This window comes from Pteropus medius, unplaced genomic scaffold, assembly GCF_902729225.1.
Source record: "Pteropus medius unplaced genomic scaffold, Ma_sr-lr_union100, whole genome shotgun sequence".
Lineage (NCBI taxonomy): Eukaryota > Metazoa > Chordata > Mammalia > Chiroptera > Pteropodidae > Pteropus > Pteropus medius.
The window spans coordinates 161,437-177,601 of record NW_024346824.1 but is presented as its reverse complement, the minus strand read 5'-3'; the positions used below and the strand labels follow the sequence as shown (position 1 = coordinate 177,601).

The 16,165-nt window shown below is 48.7% G+C and overlaps 1 protein-coding gene and 2 pseudogenes across 1 annotated transcript in view; 1 reads left to right on the top strand and 2 right to left on the bottom strand.

Annotated features, from left to right (window-relative positions):
• Positions 1-1,852: 1,852 nt before the first annotated feature.
• Positions 1,853-1,971, bottom strand: LOC120614059 (uncharacterized; annotated as a pseudogene).
• Positions 1,972-4,847: 2,876 nt separating this feature from the next.
• LOC120614053 (uncharacterized) lies at positions 4,848-4,966 on the bottom strand (annotated as a pseudogene).
• A 2,232-nt stretch (positions 4,967-7,198) lies between these two features.
• BMP8B (bone morphogenetic protein 8b) overlaps positions 7,199-16,165 on the top strand; it is a 20,915-nt gene continuing 11,948 nt past the window's right edge. Inside the window, exons 1-2 of the mRNA XM_039876726.1 lie at positions 7,199-8,087; positions 10,540-10,672. Of these exons, the coding sequence (XP_039732660.1) occupies positions 7,671-8,087; positions 10,540-10,672 (550 nt within the window). The 5' untranslated portion in view covers positions 7,199-7,670. The remainder of the gene's footprint in view (positions 8,088-10,539; positions 10,673-16,165) is intronic.

Below are 16,165 nucleotides of genomic sequence, written 5' to 3'. Positions count from 1 at the left end.
TTATATTGTGTGAGAGTTGCACAACTCTGTCACTTAAAATCACAGAAACTGTCAATTGAATGCAATTGTACATTTAAGACAAGTGAATTTTGTGATGTATAAATTATACCTCAAGTGTTAAAAATAGATAAACAAGGTGAGCATTCGATTTAAGATGCTGAAAAAGAGAAATAAAACAAACCCCTAAAAACAGGAAAAAGGAAACAGTAAAGGTAAATTCAGAAACCAAGGAAAGATAACAAAAAATTTGTTTAACCTGATATATTGAAAATAATTAATAAAATATATAAGGCTGCTGAGTTTATTTATCCAGAGGTGGGTTAATTATCATAGGAACCATGAATCCATTTACGGCTTTAAGCAAATGACTTTGGTTTCCAGTAACAAACATGTTTTATAAGCTTGTAGTCATTACATTCTTCACTGATGACAGGACTGCCATCTCAGTTGTAGGATCTGGCTTCTGCTGACTGGCTAGGCTGTACTTGCTTCTGTCCAAGCACTTCTCATGTATTATCTCTTTGGATCCTCACAGCAGCCCAAAGAGGTACCTATTATTATTATTACCCACATTAAAAGATGGGGATTGGGGTTCCAAGGGGTGGGAACCTTGGCAGAGGTCACAAAGGCGGTCCCCTAAGTCCCTCCCTGGGAGTCACTGTGTTCAGGCTGTCATTTTCTCCTGGATGTTGGTACCCACCAGGGGGCAGAGAGAAGCCAGGAATTCAGAAACAGGCTCCCTGTTTTCCTGAATTTCCCTAAGCCTTTCTTTGTGGTCAGAGATCCTGGTGATGGAGGGATCTGACCCCTATTTCTCACTTTACAATAGGATAAACTGAGGCCAGGGAGGGGGAGTGGCCGACCCAGGTGGCATAGCCAGTGAGGAGCAGAAATGAGACGAGAGCCCAAGACTCCAACCTCCAAACAACTTTAAACTTGGCCCTAGACTCAGGTGACCCTGAGCACCTGGGGAAGGAAACAAGGTGGGTATGGATTCTGGATTGTGGCCAGGGCTCTGACTCCAGCTGTGAACTCCACAGACACCCGTGGGGCCACACAGCCCACCCCACCCTGCTGCACACAGAAAGGCTACAGCTGCCACTTTCTGAGCAAGGCTCATCATCCCTAAGTCATGACAAGTCCTTCATAAAGTGGGAAGAGCACCTCCCTCATAGGACTACAGTGAAGATTCATGAAAAGCATCTAACTCAGAGGAAGTTTTCAAGAAGTAGCAGCTAAATTATTATTGTTGTCACTATTTTACTATTAACGGCAAGTTGCTCGGTAACCAAGGGAAGCAGGTGTCATTTGTGCCTGTTCTAAGGAAGAGGAAGAGAGGTTCAGAGTGTCCCACAGCCAGCGAGTGGTGGAGCTGGAGACCCTGGGACTCCATGCCCTTATCCCTGAGGCAAATGAAGGGCAGATGTCATGCCATTAAGACAGCACATTACATTGGTACAATTAGGATCCCATCTTACACACGAGAAGTCAGAGTCTGAGAGAAGTTAAGTGTCACATAGCTGGTGCGGAGCTTCGATAAGAGCTCCTGTCTGTCTGACTTCAGAGCCTGTGCTCTTAACTGCTGTCTTAACTCAATCATCGCCCTCTTCTGCAGGGGTGCATAAGTTAATCAGTGCAGACTTTCTGTCATTAGGGGGTGTGTGTGTGGACAGTCAGCCATTGGACTGTAAGATGTCAGAGATACTCTATACCTGTTCCCTGCACTCTGTTTAATCCATTCTAGAGTGTGGTTTGAGTAAAAATGTGTAGACATTACTCTTGGGAACTTTTTTTTTTACTGTGATAAAATATACATAACAAAAATTACCACTTTAACCATTTTTTTTTTTAACATCTACAGCACCTGGTATTCCTAGGTGGTCTCCCATCCAAGTACTAAACAGGCCTGACCCTGCTTAGCTTCTGAGATCAGATGAGATCAGGCACATTCGGGGTGGCATGGCCATAGCATTGTAATCATTTTTTTGATGTATAGATCAGTGGCATTAAGTATATTCACATTGTTGTGCAACCATCGCCACTATCCATCACTAGAACTTTTCGTCATCCCAAACTGAAATGCTATACTCTTTAAAAAAATAACTCTTCACTCCTGGTACCCCTAGCCCCTGGCAACTACTTTCTGTCTCTGAATTTGACTACTCTAGGTATCCCATGTACATGAAACCATACAATATTTGTCCTTTTGTGTCTGGCTCCTTTAGCATATCTTTAAGGTTCATCCATGTCTTAGGATGTGTCAGGATTTCCTTCCTTTTTAGGGCTGAATAATATTTAATTGTACGTATATCTCATACTTTGCTTATTCATTCATCTATGATTAATATTAATATTGCTTTTACCTTCTGGCTATTGTGAATAATGCTGCTGTGAACATGAGTGTACAATTATCTATTTGATTCCATGCTTTTAATTATTTCAGGTATACACCCAGGAGTGGAACTGCTGGATCATATGATAATTCTATGTTTAACTTTTTGAAGAGCCACCATACTGTTTTCCATATCACCTGTAACATTTTATATTCCCACCAGCAATGCATAAGGGTTTCGATTTCTCTACATCCTCTTCAACACTTGCTATTTTCTTCTTCTTCTTCTTCTTCTTCTTCTTCTTCTTCTTCTTCTTCTTCTTCTTCTTCTTCTTCTTCTTCTTCTTCTTCTTCTTCCTCTTCCTCTTCCTCCTCCTCCTCCTCCTTCTTTGAATAACAACCATCCTAATAGATGTAAAGGGGTACCTCATTGTGGTTTTGATTTGCATTTCCCTAATTATTTGTAATGTTGAGCATCTTTTTGACTGCTTATTGGCTATCCATATAAATTCTTTGGAGAAATGTTTGCTTAAGTCCTTTGCCCATTCCTAAGTTGATTATTTATTTTCTTGTTGTTGAGTTGTAGGAGTTCTTTATATATTCTGGATATTATAAAATATGTGATTTGCAAATATTTTCTCTTACTATGTGAGTTGCTTTTTTAATCTGTCCATAGCATCCTTTGATGCGCAAAAGTTTTAGATTGTGATAAAGTCCATAAGTCCAATTGATGTGTTTTTTCTCTTTTGTTGCCTGTGTTTTTAGTGTCAGCACAACTTTTAACTGTATTTCTAACCATTCTAACACAGAGGTCCCTCTCTATGTAAAGTTCAAGCAATATTTCCCTTCAGTTGGGCCATTCAAACAAAAGGGCGAGATTTGTGTATTTTTCTCAGGCAGCACAAGTCGGAGACCCTGCTGTTTTCAGGCCAGTTCGTGGACATTTTGCAGGCCTTAGTGGACTGGTTGTATTAGGTGGAGCTGCAGTTGGCCAAGGACCAGCCAGTGTGCACTGGGACCTCAGCCTTGTAATGAACTTCATGGATGACCAGAAGGTGAGGGGTGAGACCTGGGTTGCACGGAGGGCAAAGCCATTGGAACCTTTACCTATGTGTGCCTTCTAGGGGAGGAAGAAAATCTGAAAGAGCCTGGATCTCAGCTTGTCAGAGGGTGACTCCTTGTTCTGTATGTTTAAACAAACTGTTGCCAAGATTCTATATTGGTCAAAAAGAATTTACCAAAATTGGTTAGATCCAGATTTGGCACAGTGTAAGCTTCACTTGGAAAGGTTTCCCCACTCCTACCCCCCACCCCCCAACTTCAGCGCATCCATTGGTGTCTCTAGTATGGGTCACAAAATGGATTTAATTTCATGTGGAAACCTTTCAAGATATCCACTTCCACTGAATCCCAAATACATGTGAGAATTTTTAACCATACACATCAATATTTAGTGTAGCCTGGGCTTTCATGTTGAGCTGCATAGTGCCCTCCTATTTCAGCAGGATCGATTCTGATGAAGTGAGACTTTTTTCACTATCTCTGCTAATACCCTTTATCTTGAAGACTAGTTTACCTGATATTAATATAGCCACTCCAGCCTTCTTATACTTTTATTTTCATGATATATCTTTTTTCTATCCACTTAATTTCAAACCATATTTTTATATTATAGTGAATCTCTTATAGATAGCTCGTCATTTGTTCTTGCATCCCCCCTGAACTCATCTGTCAATCTCTGAATTTTAATTGGAGTATTTAGTTCATTAATAGGAAGTGACATGACCCATTGCCTGGAGATTACCCATAAAGACAGGACCATGTCATTACGTTTCTTTTTTTCTTCCTGCCATGTAAGCATACCTTGGGAACATGATGAGCTGGATTTTCCCAGCATCCTAGATGCAGCCAGCCAGGAAAGCGAGTGAGGCACCCTTTAGGTTCTTCAGCAGTCATTTAATGAGGCATTATTGTATACCCACCTCATGGCGGCCTCTGCTTTTGACATGATCATGACATAGGAACTCAGGATGGGATCCTGTGATAGGATTAAACAGGTCTTCAGATCACAAAATGCAAAGGTTAAAGGTGTCAATAATAATGTTGGATAATTTTCATTCCTGTAGCATGTTTCTTATGGAAAACTGTTCTCTCCACTCCTTTAAACTGCTGTTTCTTTTTTCTATTCAGTATAGAGTAGGTCTTAGTGATCATGAATTTAATCTTGTGGTTTCAGTAATAAAAACTTGTGGATTTGCATTTGTGGCTGGTGTGCAAGAAAACCAGTCATATAGCTAGAGAGTGAGACTGGCCGGCCACTGGCCCCCACACGCCAACACAGCTTCAAGCTTCTGTTCATTGCCTCCCATGCAATAATGAACTATTCCTTTAAAAAAAAAGGAATGTATATATATATATATATATATAAAAATATACATATATTTAGGTGAGGCAACCCTTGGTTGACCTCACTGCAAAGACTTTGTCAGCTTACAATCCTTTTTTTATTTTTTTACGCCTACAGCATGTTGTCTTCCTAGGTGGTCTCCCATCCAAGTACTAACCAGGCCCGATCCTGCTTAGCTTCCGAGATCAGATGGGATCCGGCTTGTTCAAGGTAGCATGGCCATAGACTGAACTATTCTTAATAGAAGGATTCATGAAGGTTAGAGGCTACCCTTTTCTCAGAGACTAGCAAATTCAGCAAATATTTATTAAAACCCTAAATGCAAGCCCGACATTGGGATCCAAAGTAAATTTGGATGACAGTGTCTGCTCAAGAAGTTCACAGTGGAGAGAGTGGAGTGAGCAAACATGTGAACAAATAAATGTCCTTCAGTTTGATAAAATGAGTGAGTTGGGAGGGGGAGAGATGCATCTACCCATGAAGGTGGAGAGGGCAATGGGCAGACAAATTGTTGCTTCAGCTGCATCTCAAAGAGAAGTAATACTGGACCAGGTGGGCAAAGGAGATTTGGACATTCTCAGTAAAGGAAACCACATGTGCCAATTAACAGAAGTGTCAACAGCAGGACAGGTGAGGGAGCCCCAGGTAGTCCCATGTGACTGGAGCAAAATGTACTCCATTAGTGGCTAGATAAGACTGTGAAGAGAGGCCAGCAGCAAGGACCAGGTGACAGATGTCAGACTACTGAGTGCTGGGCATTTGATCACATAGTACTCTCCTGGTCCCCAAGATGTGGTCTTCACCATCCTGGCAATTATGGTCAAATGTGTTAGGAAGACATCAAGTTAAAGCTAAGCAGGTTTCTTTACTTCAGGACTTCCCAGAGCTCAATGACAATTGCATTAGGGCTCTCCTGGGGGAAATGTAGTGTATAGGATTTACCAAAATCTTTTTCGTAGGAAACTTCTTGGAAACCTCAGTTTGGGAAATTCTGCTGTTACCAGAGAAAGGCCATGGAAGGATTTTGAGCCATTTGCAGGTACAAATTTTTACTGAGAAGTGCAGTCGGGGTGTGAGGACTGCGGGAGGAATGGGGAATAAGATGAGAACCAAGGAGACCAGTTAGAAGCCCCTTACAGTGTCCAGGGTGGAGGAGATGCTGCCTGAAGTACCCAGTGTAGGAGAGCGTGGAGAGAATCCAGGACTCAAGAAGCATTAGAAGGTCGTCAGTAGACCAAACTGCCATCAGGAGGGAGGGACCTGCACTGGCTCTCAGACTTCTGGCTTTGACCGTGTCTAATCAGTGATTGGCTATAACTTCTGACCTCCAGGAGTAGGGTCTGTGCTGGGATATATTTGGGAGTCAAGCATGGCCTATGATGGCACCGAAGTCTCGGATGAGCTCATCATCAGGTTGAAAGTCTAAGAGGGAGAACAGGACTGAGGACAGAACCCAGAGGAAGTTCAGTGTTTAAGAAGTGGGCGGGAAGCAGTAAGGAGGAGAAGCAGGAGAGAGGTATTCTAGGAGTTAAGGGAGGGGAGTGTTTCAAGAAGAGAGAAGTTGGTAGTCCGCCTCCCACCCCGTTCCACGTACACATTACAACAGTTGTTTTTACCTGTCACATTGGCAAAGATTTATTTATTTCTGTATTTAACAATAATACTTAGTGTCGGCAAGGGTGGAAGACGCCGAGGACCTTTGCTATTATGATGCTCAAAGGCGGTTCCCTGGAGCTCGATAAGGGCGCCACTGCTCCTTGGTGCACGTCTCTCGCAACGCTGGATCAGCGGTGGAGTCCGTAGGGAGCACAGCGACAGCCCGCAGTGCCCCCGCAGCCGCTGGAACGCCCCCCGCCTGTGGCGCTGGCCAAGAGCACGCAGGAGCCAGGTTGATGGGCGCTAGGAGAGCAGCATCTGAGCTGGCGTCAGGGAAGGCGAAGCCCCCAGCAGTGTACGCAAGGGGACAGCGGGGAAGGCTCGGGGAGGCCGTCCAGGAGCTGCGATGGCGGAGGACCTGGGCTCCGCTACTGCCGGCAGAGAAAGGGGCCCCAATCTCCGATCCGGCCCCACGAGGCCCTTCCATACGGGACTGAGGCCTTGTTCCGGGTCCTGGGGCTGCCAGGTCACTCACTGGCCGGACCGAGACTCAGGATCCCCGCCAGGGCGAGGGCGCTCAAGGACACTCCCCGCGGGAGGGTAGGTTCCTGCTTTCCCTGGACTAAGCCGCTACTCCGGAGTCCCCAGACCGAGGCCCCATGCCCGCCCGACGGCATGGCCAGCGGCTGCGACGCCAGCCCAGGACGACTCTGATGACCCTGACGGCTGGGCTTGGGATCCCTCACTGGACCTGCCCACCCTCTCCCAGAGCTAGTTGAATCTCCTTGGAGCGGCTGCCTGCGGCATCAATCGCAATTCAGAACTCTTCGCCCGGGAAGTGGGCTCCGCGGCGTTGGCCCCGCCCCCGCGTCCCCATTGGTTAGGCCCTTGGGGGGCGGGACCTAAAGGCCCGGCGCTGGACCTAGGGCGGCTGCGGCGGGGGCGCCGGGCGCAGACAGCCTGTGGGGCTGAGCCGGCGCTTGCAAGTCAGCGCCTTCGTGAGCGCGGACGAGAGCTCGTCTGTCTCCCAGACTGAGCAGACCTCGCCAGCAGCCGGACTGGAAGGCACGGCGGCGACATACAAATTACCCGACGGCCCCCAGTCCCCGGAGTAGCCTCTGCCCCGAGGCGCTGGCGGTCACAGCCACCCGACCCATTGCCAAGACAGGTGCGGCGTGCGGGGCGCTCTAGGCACCGCGCTGCGGCCGCGGACGACTCCCGTCAGGTCCCGCCGTCCCGGAGCCCGACGTATAGCTCGCCGTCGGGGATCCAGGACCCCGGGCCGGCGGCGGAGCGGATGAGCGCTCGGTGAGCGCCGGTCCGGTCCAGCCCGCCATGGCCGCGCGCCCCGGGCCTCTCTGGCTCCTGGGCCTGGCGCTGTGCGCGCTGAGCGGCGGCGGTCCCGGCCCGCGCCCCCCGCCCGGCTGCCCGCAGCGCCGCCTGGGCCCGCGCGAGCGCCGCGACCTGCAGCACGAGATCCTAGCGGTGCTCGGGCTGCCTGGGCGGCCCCGGCCCCGCGCACCTCCTGCCGGCGCCCGGCTGCCTTTGTCGGCGCCGCTCTTCATGCTGGACCTCTACCATGCCATGGCCGGCGACGACGACGAGGATGGCGGCTCCCGGGAGCGGCTCCTGGGCCGCGCCGACCTGGTCATGAGCTTCGTCAACATGGGTGAGCGCGGGCTCCGGGGATGGGCGTCGGTGACCCTGCCGTGCCCGTGCGAGGACGGGCACCCTCGGGGAGGAACACGGGCTGCAGGGGAGATTGCATAACCTTGGGCTGTGTGGTGGACAGGGCCCCACAGGGGAGTGGTTACTGCCAGGTTAGAGCGGCCAGGTCAGGGTGGCCAGGTCAGGGCGACCAGGTCTGAGGGGTGTGGGTTCGGTGAGCTGTGTGTGGGGAGGGACAGACGCAGGAATGTGAGTCCCAGGGGTGTGTACAGTCACCCCGCTCCCAAACACACCCAAGAGTAGGGATCATGTAATATCGGGTGGACCTGGGCAGTGCCAGGAAGACAGTCCGGTCCTGGGGAGATGGATGAGTAAACAGAGGCTGTGATATTGTCATTGTGATAAGGTCAGTACTTAAGAGAGGGGCAAAGTTCAGCATGGAAAACCCTGGTCACATCACCAAAATGACCAGAGCTGAGAGGATAACCCAGATGTCCTGAGTCCACAATAACTAGAGCCTGGGAGCCTGTAGGTGGAGGTGTGGCTGTCAGGGGAGCAGGCAGAGAAGGAGCAGACAGCTCAGTGGGGCAGTCCCTGGTCTTGTCACCCATGCCCAGCACCCAGAACATAGCTTGAAATGCACTGAGTGTCCAGGCCTGTGGAGTGACCTTGTGGGTATCTCGGACCCTCATTGTTCTTCCAGGCAAAGCCCAGCTTTTCCTTTCTGCAAATTTCACTCCAAATCGTGGAGCCACTTACCCTTAAAATTCTCAAAGATATCTTTTTCCATCACTAATCTCTCTTTAATCTATAGTCATGAATATTTGTTTCCCCATCTGCTCTGCCTCCTGTCCGTGGCCAGCGAGGGGCATGGGTCTGGGCTTGGGACCTGGGGACCCAAGAACTACAACTCAGCCTGGGGTGGAGAGAGCTTGGGGCTGAGAGCAGGGAGAGGACCCTTGCCAAGGCCACCAGGCTCCCTTCACCTACAGCATCACTCTCAATCCTCCCGACAACCCAGTTAACAATCATAATGTTCATTACCATCTCCCAGATGAGGACAACAAGGCTCAGAGAGGCCATGTCACACTCAGGATAGCTCAACCTCTACGTGACTGAGCCAGGATGGGCCCCGGTCATTTAGTCAAGAGGATGGGCTTTCAGGGTGGAGGGAGCTTTCAGAGCGATTTAGGCAGAGAAACCCAGGGGACGTGGAGCAGCAGCAGGTATTGTGGGGTCCTCAGCCATTTGCTTCCTATGCAAAGGCAGGAGTTGGGGACAGCCAAGGAGGCCTCTGTCCCTCCTAACCCAGAACTGGTGGCGGGCTGAGATTGGGGAGTGAGCAGCAAGAAGCAGCTATTAACCTCTGCTGGGAGCCCAGTGCCAGCAAGGACTCCAGTTGGTGGATTCTGGATTCCACCTTCCAGAATTAGAGGGTAGGGTAGAGACTCTGGACAGAAGAGACCATATGTGGAACTGAGGCTGGAGCTCTGTCCTTGGGACAAGCTGACCCAGGGCTCAAGACCAAGAAGAACTGTGGATGCAGTCACCCAGAGAATGCCCCATGGGAGCCATTTATTAGAGTGAGTCACCGCCCAGCCCATGTCCTGCTTCCCTCAGCATCCCTTGGGTCAAGGTGTGCACAGCCCTAGTGGGAGCTGCTTCTGTGAATCAAGCTCAGGTCCCATTCTGACTCTGCTGTGTGATCTTAGGCAAGTCCCTTGCCGTTTTAAGCCTCAGGTCCCTCCTTGTAAAATGGGGCTCCTAGTTATCAGTGTATCCTCAGAATTGTTGTGTGATTGGTTGATAGATGGGATGAGTGGAAAGTCAGCCCCTCTTTTAGGGTGAATTTGGCCCTGGTCACTGCTGACTCTGGTCTCTCCCAGATGCTGCCTAGCCTTGGTGTGGATGTGATGGGAATGTCCCCACATGTCTTATATACATGTGAAACCTAGACACAGATTTTAAAAGCCAACCAAAGGTGTTTCCACCTATTTATAGAATAAAAACCAGCATTCAAAATTCTATATCCTTATAAAAGTTCTCATTTCATATGCAGCACCATGTGAAGCTATTTTACCAGCCTCATTTCATGGGCTCAGGGAGGTTAAATGGCCAGCCCATGGCCACACAACATGTCAATGGCATCATCCAGGCTGTGGATTCCAAACCCCAGCTTCTTCCTCTGCCATCTGAGTGTTTCATTAAGACCTAAGGCCTCTGACTCTGTGGGATCAACAAGCAGGTCCTTGTTCAGTGGAAGCCCAATTGTGGATGGGCCCAGCCAGCTGTCAGAAGGGCCTTCTTTATTCTGACATACTAATTGTACTAGTAGAGCTGTCAGTGAGAGTGGTTTTAACTAGTAATTATCTAGGCTGATGTGGGGGATTAGACACCTAGCAGGATTCTTTCCTCATTTGGAGGCCCTGGCCCCAGGCCCATGAAGGTTAAGGTCCCTAAACCACCATGGAGTCTAATAGCAGAGTCGCTGTGCTGTCAGCACCCACGCCCAGGCTCCCACACCTATTGCCTCTAGCTCCACCTCTCCTATTGGCCTCATCTGCCTCTAGAGAAGCCAGGCCTGGTGCCGGCCCAGTACCTGATCATCAGTGGGACCCAGAGGCTGTGGGCCTCTCTCAGGCTTCTGGCATATGGGTCAAGGTTCTGTGGTGAGTGCCAGAGACCCTGCTGGCCTATCACTCTCAGCCTTGTAGAATCTTGACTGCCCTTGGCCAGGACACAGTTATAGGGGCCAATACCCACGTGGAGCAGACAGAGCCTGCCCCTGGTGTCGTCTGTGCTCAGGGAGGGGAGAGCCCTGAGCTGGGAGGCAACACCCAGGTTCTTGTCCTGTCTGGCCTGCCATCGATTCCTCCATGTCCCAAATCATGCCGCGCTCCCTTCTCTGGGCCTCTGGTTTCTCATCCAGTCTGCAGTGTCAGAAAAATGAGGGGCCCCCAGCACCTTCTGACAACACCATGCCATCCCCTCACCCGAGGCAGGTGTGACTGGCTGGCTGTACCTCTGGCTGGCCCAGCCCCTCTGGAGGGAGGAAAGGGGCAGGAAGGACCAACTCTGTTTGTTCCTCCTAAATTCTTCTCCACATGTCAGCAGAGCGGCAGGTGCCCATCTTCCAGATCAAGACACTGAGGCAGGAACAGCCATGCAGGCAGAAGTCCAGTCAGAAATGAATGGAGCCATCTTCACTTATGTCCTGACTTTTCCCTGCACCAGACTAATTTATTCTCGGGGTCTCAGGCAGCCAAGGACTGGAGTGTTAACGAGCTGAGGATGTTGGGTTTGGGAGAGTCAGGACCCAGTGAGGGACCTGGCCCAAGTCCTGCTCAGCCCCGTAACCTTGAAGGGGTGACTGACACTTACTCCAAGAGTCACTGTCTTTGATTCTTTACTAAGGGCTTCTTTCATTTTTTCATTAATTTATTTAACAAATAGTCATGTGGTACCTGCTCTGTGCCAGGCACAGTTCTAGCTTCTGGGATATGACAGTGAACAGAGCAAAGTCCCTGCCGTCATAGAGCTGACCTAGTGGGAGAGACAAATAGCACATACAGAAGTCATAAAGATGATCGTCAAGTGGTCTAGACATTGCCATTCCCCCATCTGGAAACTAGTAGGGGACAAACAGTGGGTGAACAGACAGGACCGGGGTGGGGGCTCGGATCTGGGACGCAGACAGACAGAATTTGCATCTTGACTCCTCCACCTACTCTCAGTGTGATCTGGACTTTCCAATTCACCTCTTAGAACCTCAGTTTCCTCTTCTATAAAATGGAGACTGTCACAGTTCTTACCTGTGGGTCTGCTCAGGGGTCGTGTGAAATGACACCTAGTGATGACTATATGCCCAGACTATATCCACGTCTATTCTGACATTGCATCTCACAGTTACTGTCAATCTTTGTTTTAAAGAGGAGAGTGAGGCTCAGAGAAGTTAGGTGATTTTCCCAAGGCCACACAGCAGATCGTTTCCCCACCTGCACGGTCTCTGCCTCTCCACCACCCTGAGGCCTGGCTCATCATTAGGTCCAGTAAGTGCTACTGAATCGGACTGTACTGAATGTATGTTGAAAACCGAGAATCTCTTTTAAAGAAAATCGATATTTTGGGATTTATAGAACTAAAACATGTTCATTGTAAAAAACTCATAGATTTATTAGAGAATTTTATTATAGAAAATTCAGACCATATATTTAGAAACATAATTTGGAAGTAAGCCTCCCTAGTAAGCCTCCCTAGTAAGCCTCCCTAGTAAGCCTCCCTCTACTTCAGAGAAAACCAGCGTGTTAATTCTTTGATGTAACCCCCCACAACCGGCCCTGGTATTTTATCACTATAGATGCTAACATTTTATTATTTTTCTACAGAGTGGGACATAAATGCCCACCGTTTTGCTACTTTGTGTTTTATTTAACAGTAAATTCTTTATCCATCTTAAAAACTTACTATTAGAGTGACCACATGCCCAAAGGTATTTTTCTTTTTAAAAAGCTAATTAATTATTTCAGCTTGATGGAGGTATAGTTGACATTTACAATTATAGGATATTTAAAGTGTACATCATGATGATTTGATATATGTATACATTGTGGAGGGATTTCCCCCAATGAGTCAATTAACACATCCATCACCTCACATATTTATTCTCTTTTGTGTATGTGAGAGTATTTAAGTTCTACTCTCTTAGCAAATTTCAATTATACAAACACAGTGTTATCACCTACAGTCACCATGTTTTACCTTACTTAGATCCTCAGAACTTATTCAGCTGATAGTTGAAAGTTTGCACCCTGTTACCAACCTCTTCTTATTTCCCTCACACCCCAGCCCTTGGCAACCACTTTCTTCTCTGTTTCTATGAAGACTTTGATTTTTTTTCTTTTTTTTGAGATTCCAGATATAGGTGATTCTATGTTGTATTTACCTTTGTTTGGCTTATTTCACTTAGCATAATGCCCTCAAGTCCATCTGTGTTGTCACAAATGGCAAGATTTGCTTCTTTCTCATGTCTGAGTCATATTCTATTGTATCCATTTATTCATCAATGGACACTTAGGTTGTTTTGGTTATTGTGAATAATGCTACAATGAACATGGGGTGAGGTGGAGAAGTATCTCTTTGATATCCTGTTTTCGTTTCCTTTGGATAATACCCACAAGTGGGATTGCTGGATCATACTGTAGTTCTATCTTTAATTTTTTAAAGGAACCTCCATAATGATTTCCATAATGGCTGCACCAGTTTCCATTCCCACCAATAGTACACAAGGTTCCCTTTTTTCCTTGCCAACGCTTGTTATCTTGTCTTTTTGATGATAACCATTCTAGGAAGTATGAGGCGATATCTCATTTTGGTTTTGACTTGCATTTCCCTGATAATTAGTGGTGCTGATCACCTTTTCATGTACCTTTTGGCTATTTGTATGTCTTCTTTGGAAAAATTCTATTCAGTTCCTCTACCCTTTTTTAAATTTAAAAATTTTTTATTTTTTATTTTTTATTTTTATTTTTTGCTATTGAGTTGTGTGAATTCTTTATGTATTTTGGATATTATCAGGTATGTGGTTTGCAAATATTTTCTCTCATTCCACAGGTTGACTTTTCATTTTGCTGGTGGTCTGTTTCCAAAGGTATTTCTCTTCCCAAGAGTAGGAGGTGGGTCCCTTTTCTCTGAAACCCTGTCTGGCCACCAGGATGGTAAATTACTCTGGAATAGGACTGGGTTTTAATCCTCTGTCCACCACTCGAGAGCTGTGAGTTATTGACAAGTTACTTAAAATCTCTGCATCTCGGTTTCCTCACTTTTATAATTGGGATAATAATGCCTGTGTCATAGTAGAATGGGTAAATAGGGAAGGCAACCAAGAAGGTAGCAAACACCTGCTCGGAATGGCTGTCAGTATGATGAGGGAAGAGCCTGCTGTGTGTACCTATACCTCTATCCCATCATTTGCTTAGGGACCTGCAGCCAAGTGGTAAAGAGCAAAGTTCCAGGAGCTGGCTGCCTGGGTGAGCATGAGCAGAAATGGTGTGTATAATGTGCCCAATACGGTGCCTGACACAGTTCAAAATGGGAGCTGGCACATTATTTCCCACCTCTGTGCCTTTGTCTAGTACACTGTGCTCCATTTCTGCTTGTCAAAATTCTTCCACTACTTTCAAATATGTTTTCTAGACAAGTATCTCTTCTCCAAGGCATCTTCCATGGTTAGAGCCCCCAGGCTTCACTGTGTGTGTTCCTCTTGGGATTCTAGTCACTTTTTGCCTATAGATTCAGGGGCATTAGCCCTCTTTTTCCTCCTCTCAAGAGAACTATGAACAACCTGAGACTCTTCATGACACCCCCCAGCCCGCTGTGCACTCCAGCCTCTGCGTGAAGGAAAGAGGAATTCAGTGGGAGGCAGGGCTGGGACCAGGTGGAGCAAAGCGGGGCCAGCCTCCCTGTCTTTTCGGAAGCCAACAAAGGGTGCAGCATCTCCCTGGGTCCTCCTGTGAGATCCCGAGTCTCTGCAGGGAGGAAGGGGGCTTCAGCAGGCATTCTTGGGGCACCTGTTGACAGAACCTTGATCCCTCATCCCGGTATTGCCACCCAGAGGATCTCTAGGGCCACTCATTTTACATCAGTCTGAAAGTCCACATGAAGGGCCCCTAACCTGGCACATGACCCCTGGCAAGTCTCTACCCCTTCGGGGCCCCAGTTTCCCCATCTATTCAGGGTTGCCCTGAAGGCCTTTCCAGAGAACGTGCCCACTCCCTGCCTCCTGGTGGGGGCTGTCGGAGGTGAGGCACAGGGCAGGGGGCACACCCAGCCCACCTCCTCATGGGAGCCCATCCCCATGGGAGAGAGGGATGTGTCACCAAGACCAGATCTTTCTGTGTCACCAAGACCAGATCTTTCTGAACAACGCCCACAGTGCAGCTCTTTCCCCCGGTTTGAACTGGAGAAATCCTGTCTTTCTTGCTCACATCTCCTTGGACCTATTTTCGGCCTTGGCGGGCTTGATGTGGTAGAGCGCGCGGGTGTTCCCTTTTAATTTGCGGTCTGAAGCCGTCTGAGGCCCAGACCGGTAATTGTGAGTGCAGAGCCATTTATGGAAACAGCTCTGAAAGAAGTCAGTAATGAGAACTGTCTAAAAATACCTCAGAAATGAAGGCTTGGGCCTCCTTTTGGCAGTACTGAGATTTTTGGGTGGGAGGAAGCCCTCGGGGTGAGAATCGATAGGTAATCAATTCTGTGGTTCTGCTGTGGGCCTGCACAGGCCGTGGGGACCTGGGTCTTGTTTTAGGTCTGAAGTGGGTCCCTCAGCCTCTGTGACCGGCAAGACCAGCCAGACAGGCCCAGCCCATCTGCCTCCGGGTCCCTGGGGGAGCAAGTCCCACAGCAAAGCAAAAACATGGGTGGCCTCTGATGGAGACATGCTGTGACATGGAAGCCACGCCCAGGCCAGCAGAGATGCACCCGCCCAAGGACGCGTGGATGCTGGACACTGAGCCACTCTCCAGGGGACCAGGAGCCCTTGGGAAGAAGGGGCTGGAGCCTCCCTCTGGGCCCCTGGAACACAGGGGGCCTAAGAAGTGGACCGCTGCAGCCTTCCCTTCCCACCCCACATCGTTCATTCCCTGACCTGGAACTGCTCACCATCCAGCGGGGCAGATGAACCAGGGACAGGGACTCCTGGGTTGGGGGAAAGGGCGAGACCGGCGGGCTGGTCTGTGTGGGGTCAGAGGAGGACAAGGGGCTTTTACAGCTGGACCGAGAGGAAAGCAGCCTTTAGACATGGTGGGATGGGGGCCACCCAGGAGAGAGCGGCTTCAGGGAGGGACTGGGGGAGGTGATGGCAGCCAGGAGGCCCAGGAGGCCATGTGGACGGGATGGGCCAGCTCAGGGGGTCCCGGAAAACAGAGCTGACCTTGGGCTCTTCCTGGGGAGCCTGCAGGCCTGGGGAGACGGGTTTGAGGGCAGGAAGGACAGACAGACAGGTCAGAAGATTCTATTCTCTTAACAGCGGCTCTGGGCTCGAGGAAGGGGAGGTTTCTTTTGAAGTCTTACTTTTCAGTCAGAAACACAACCGATTTAGGTCATCTGGGTTACTCTAAATTTTGTCCAGGGCATAAAAATAGCTGAAGTCTCTGCTGGTGTCGGGC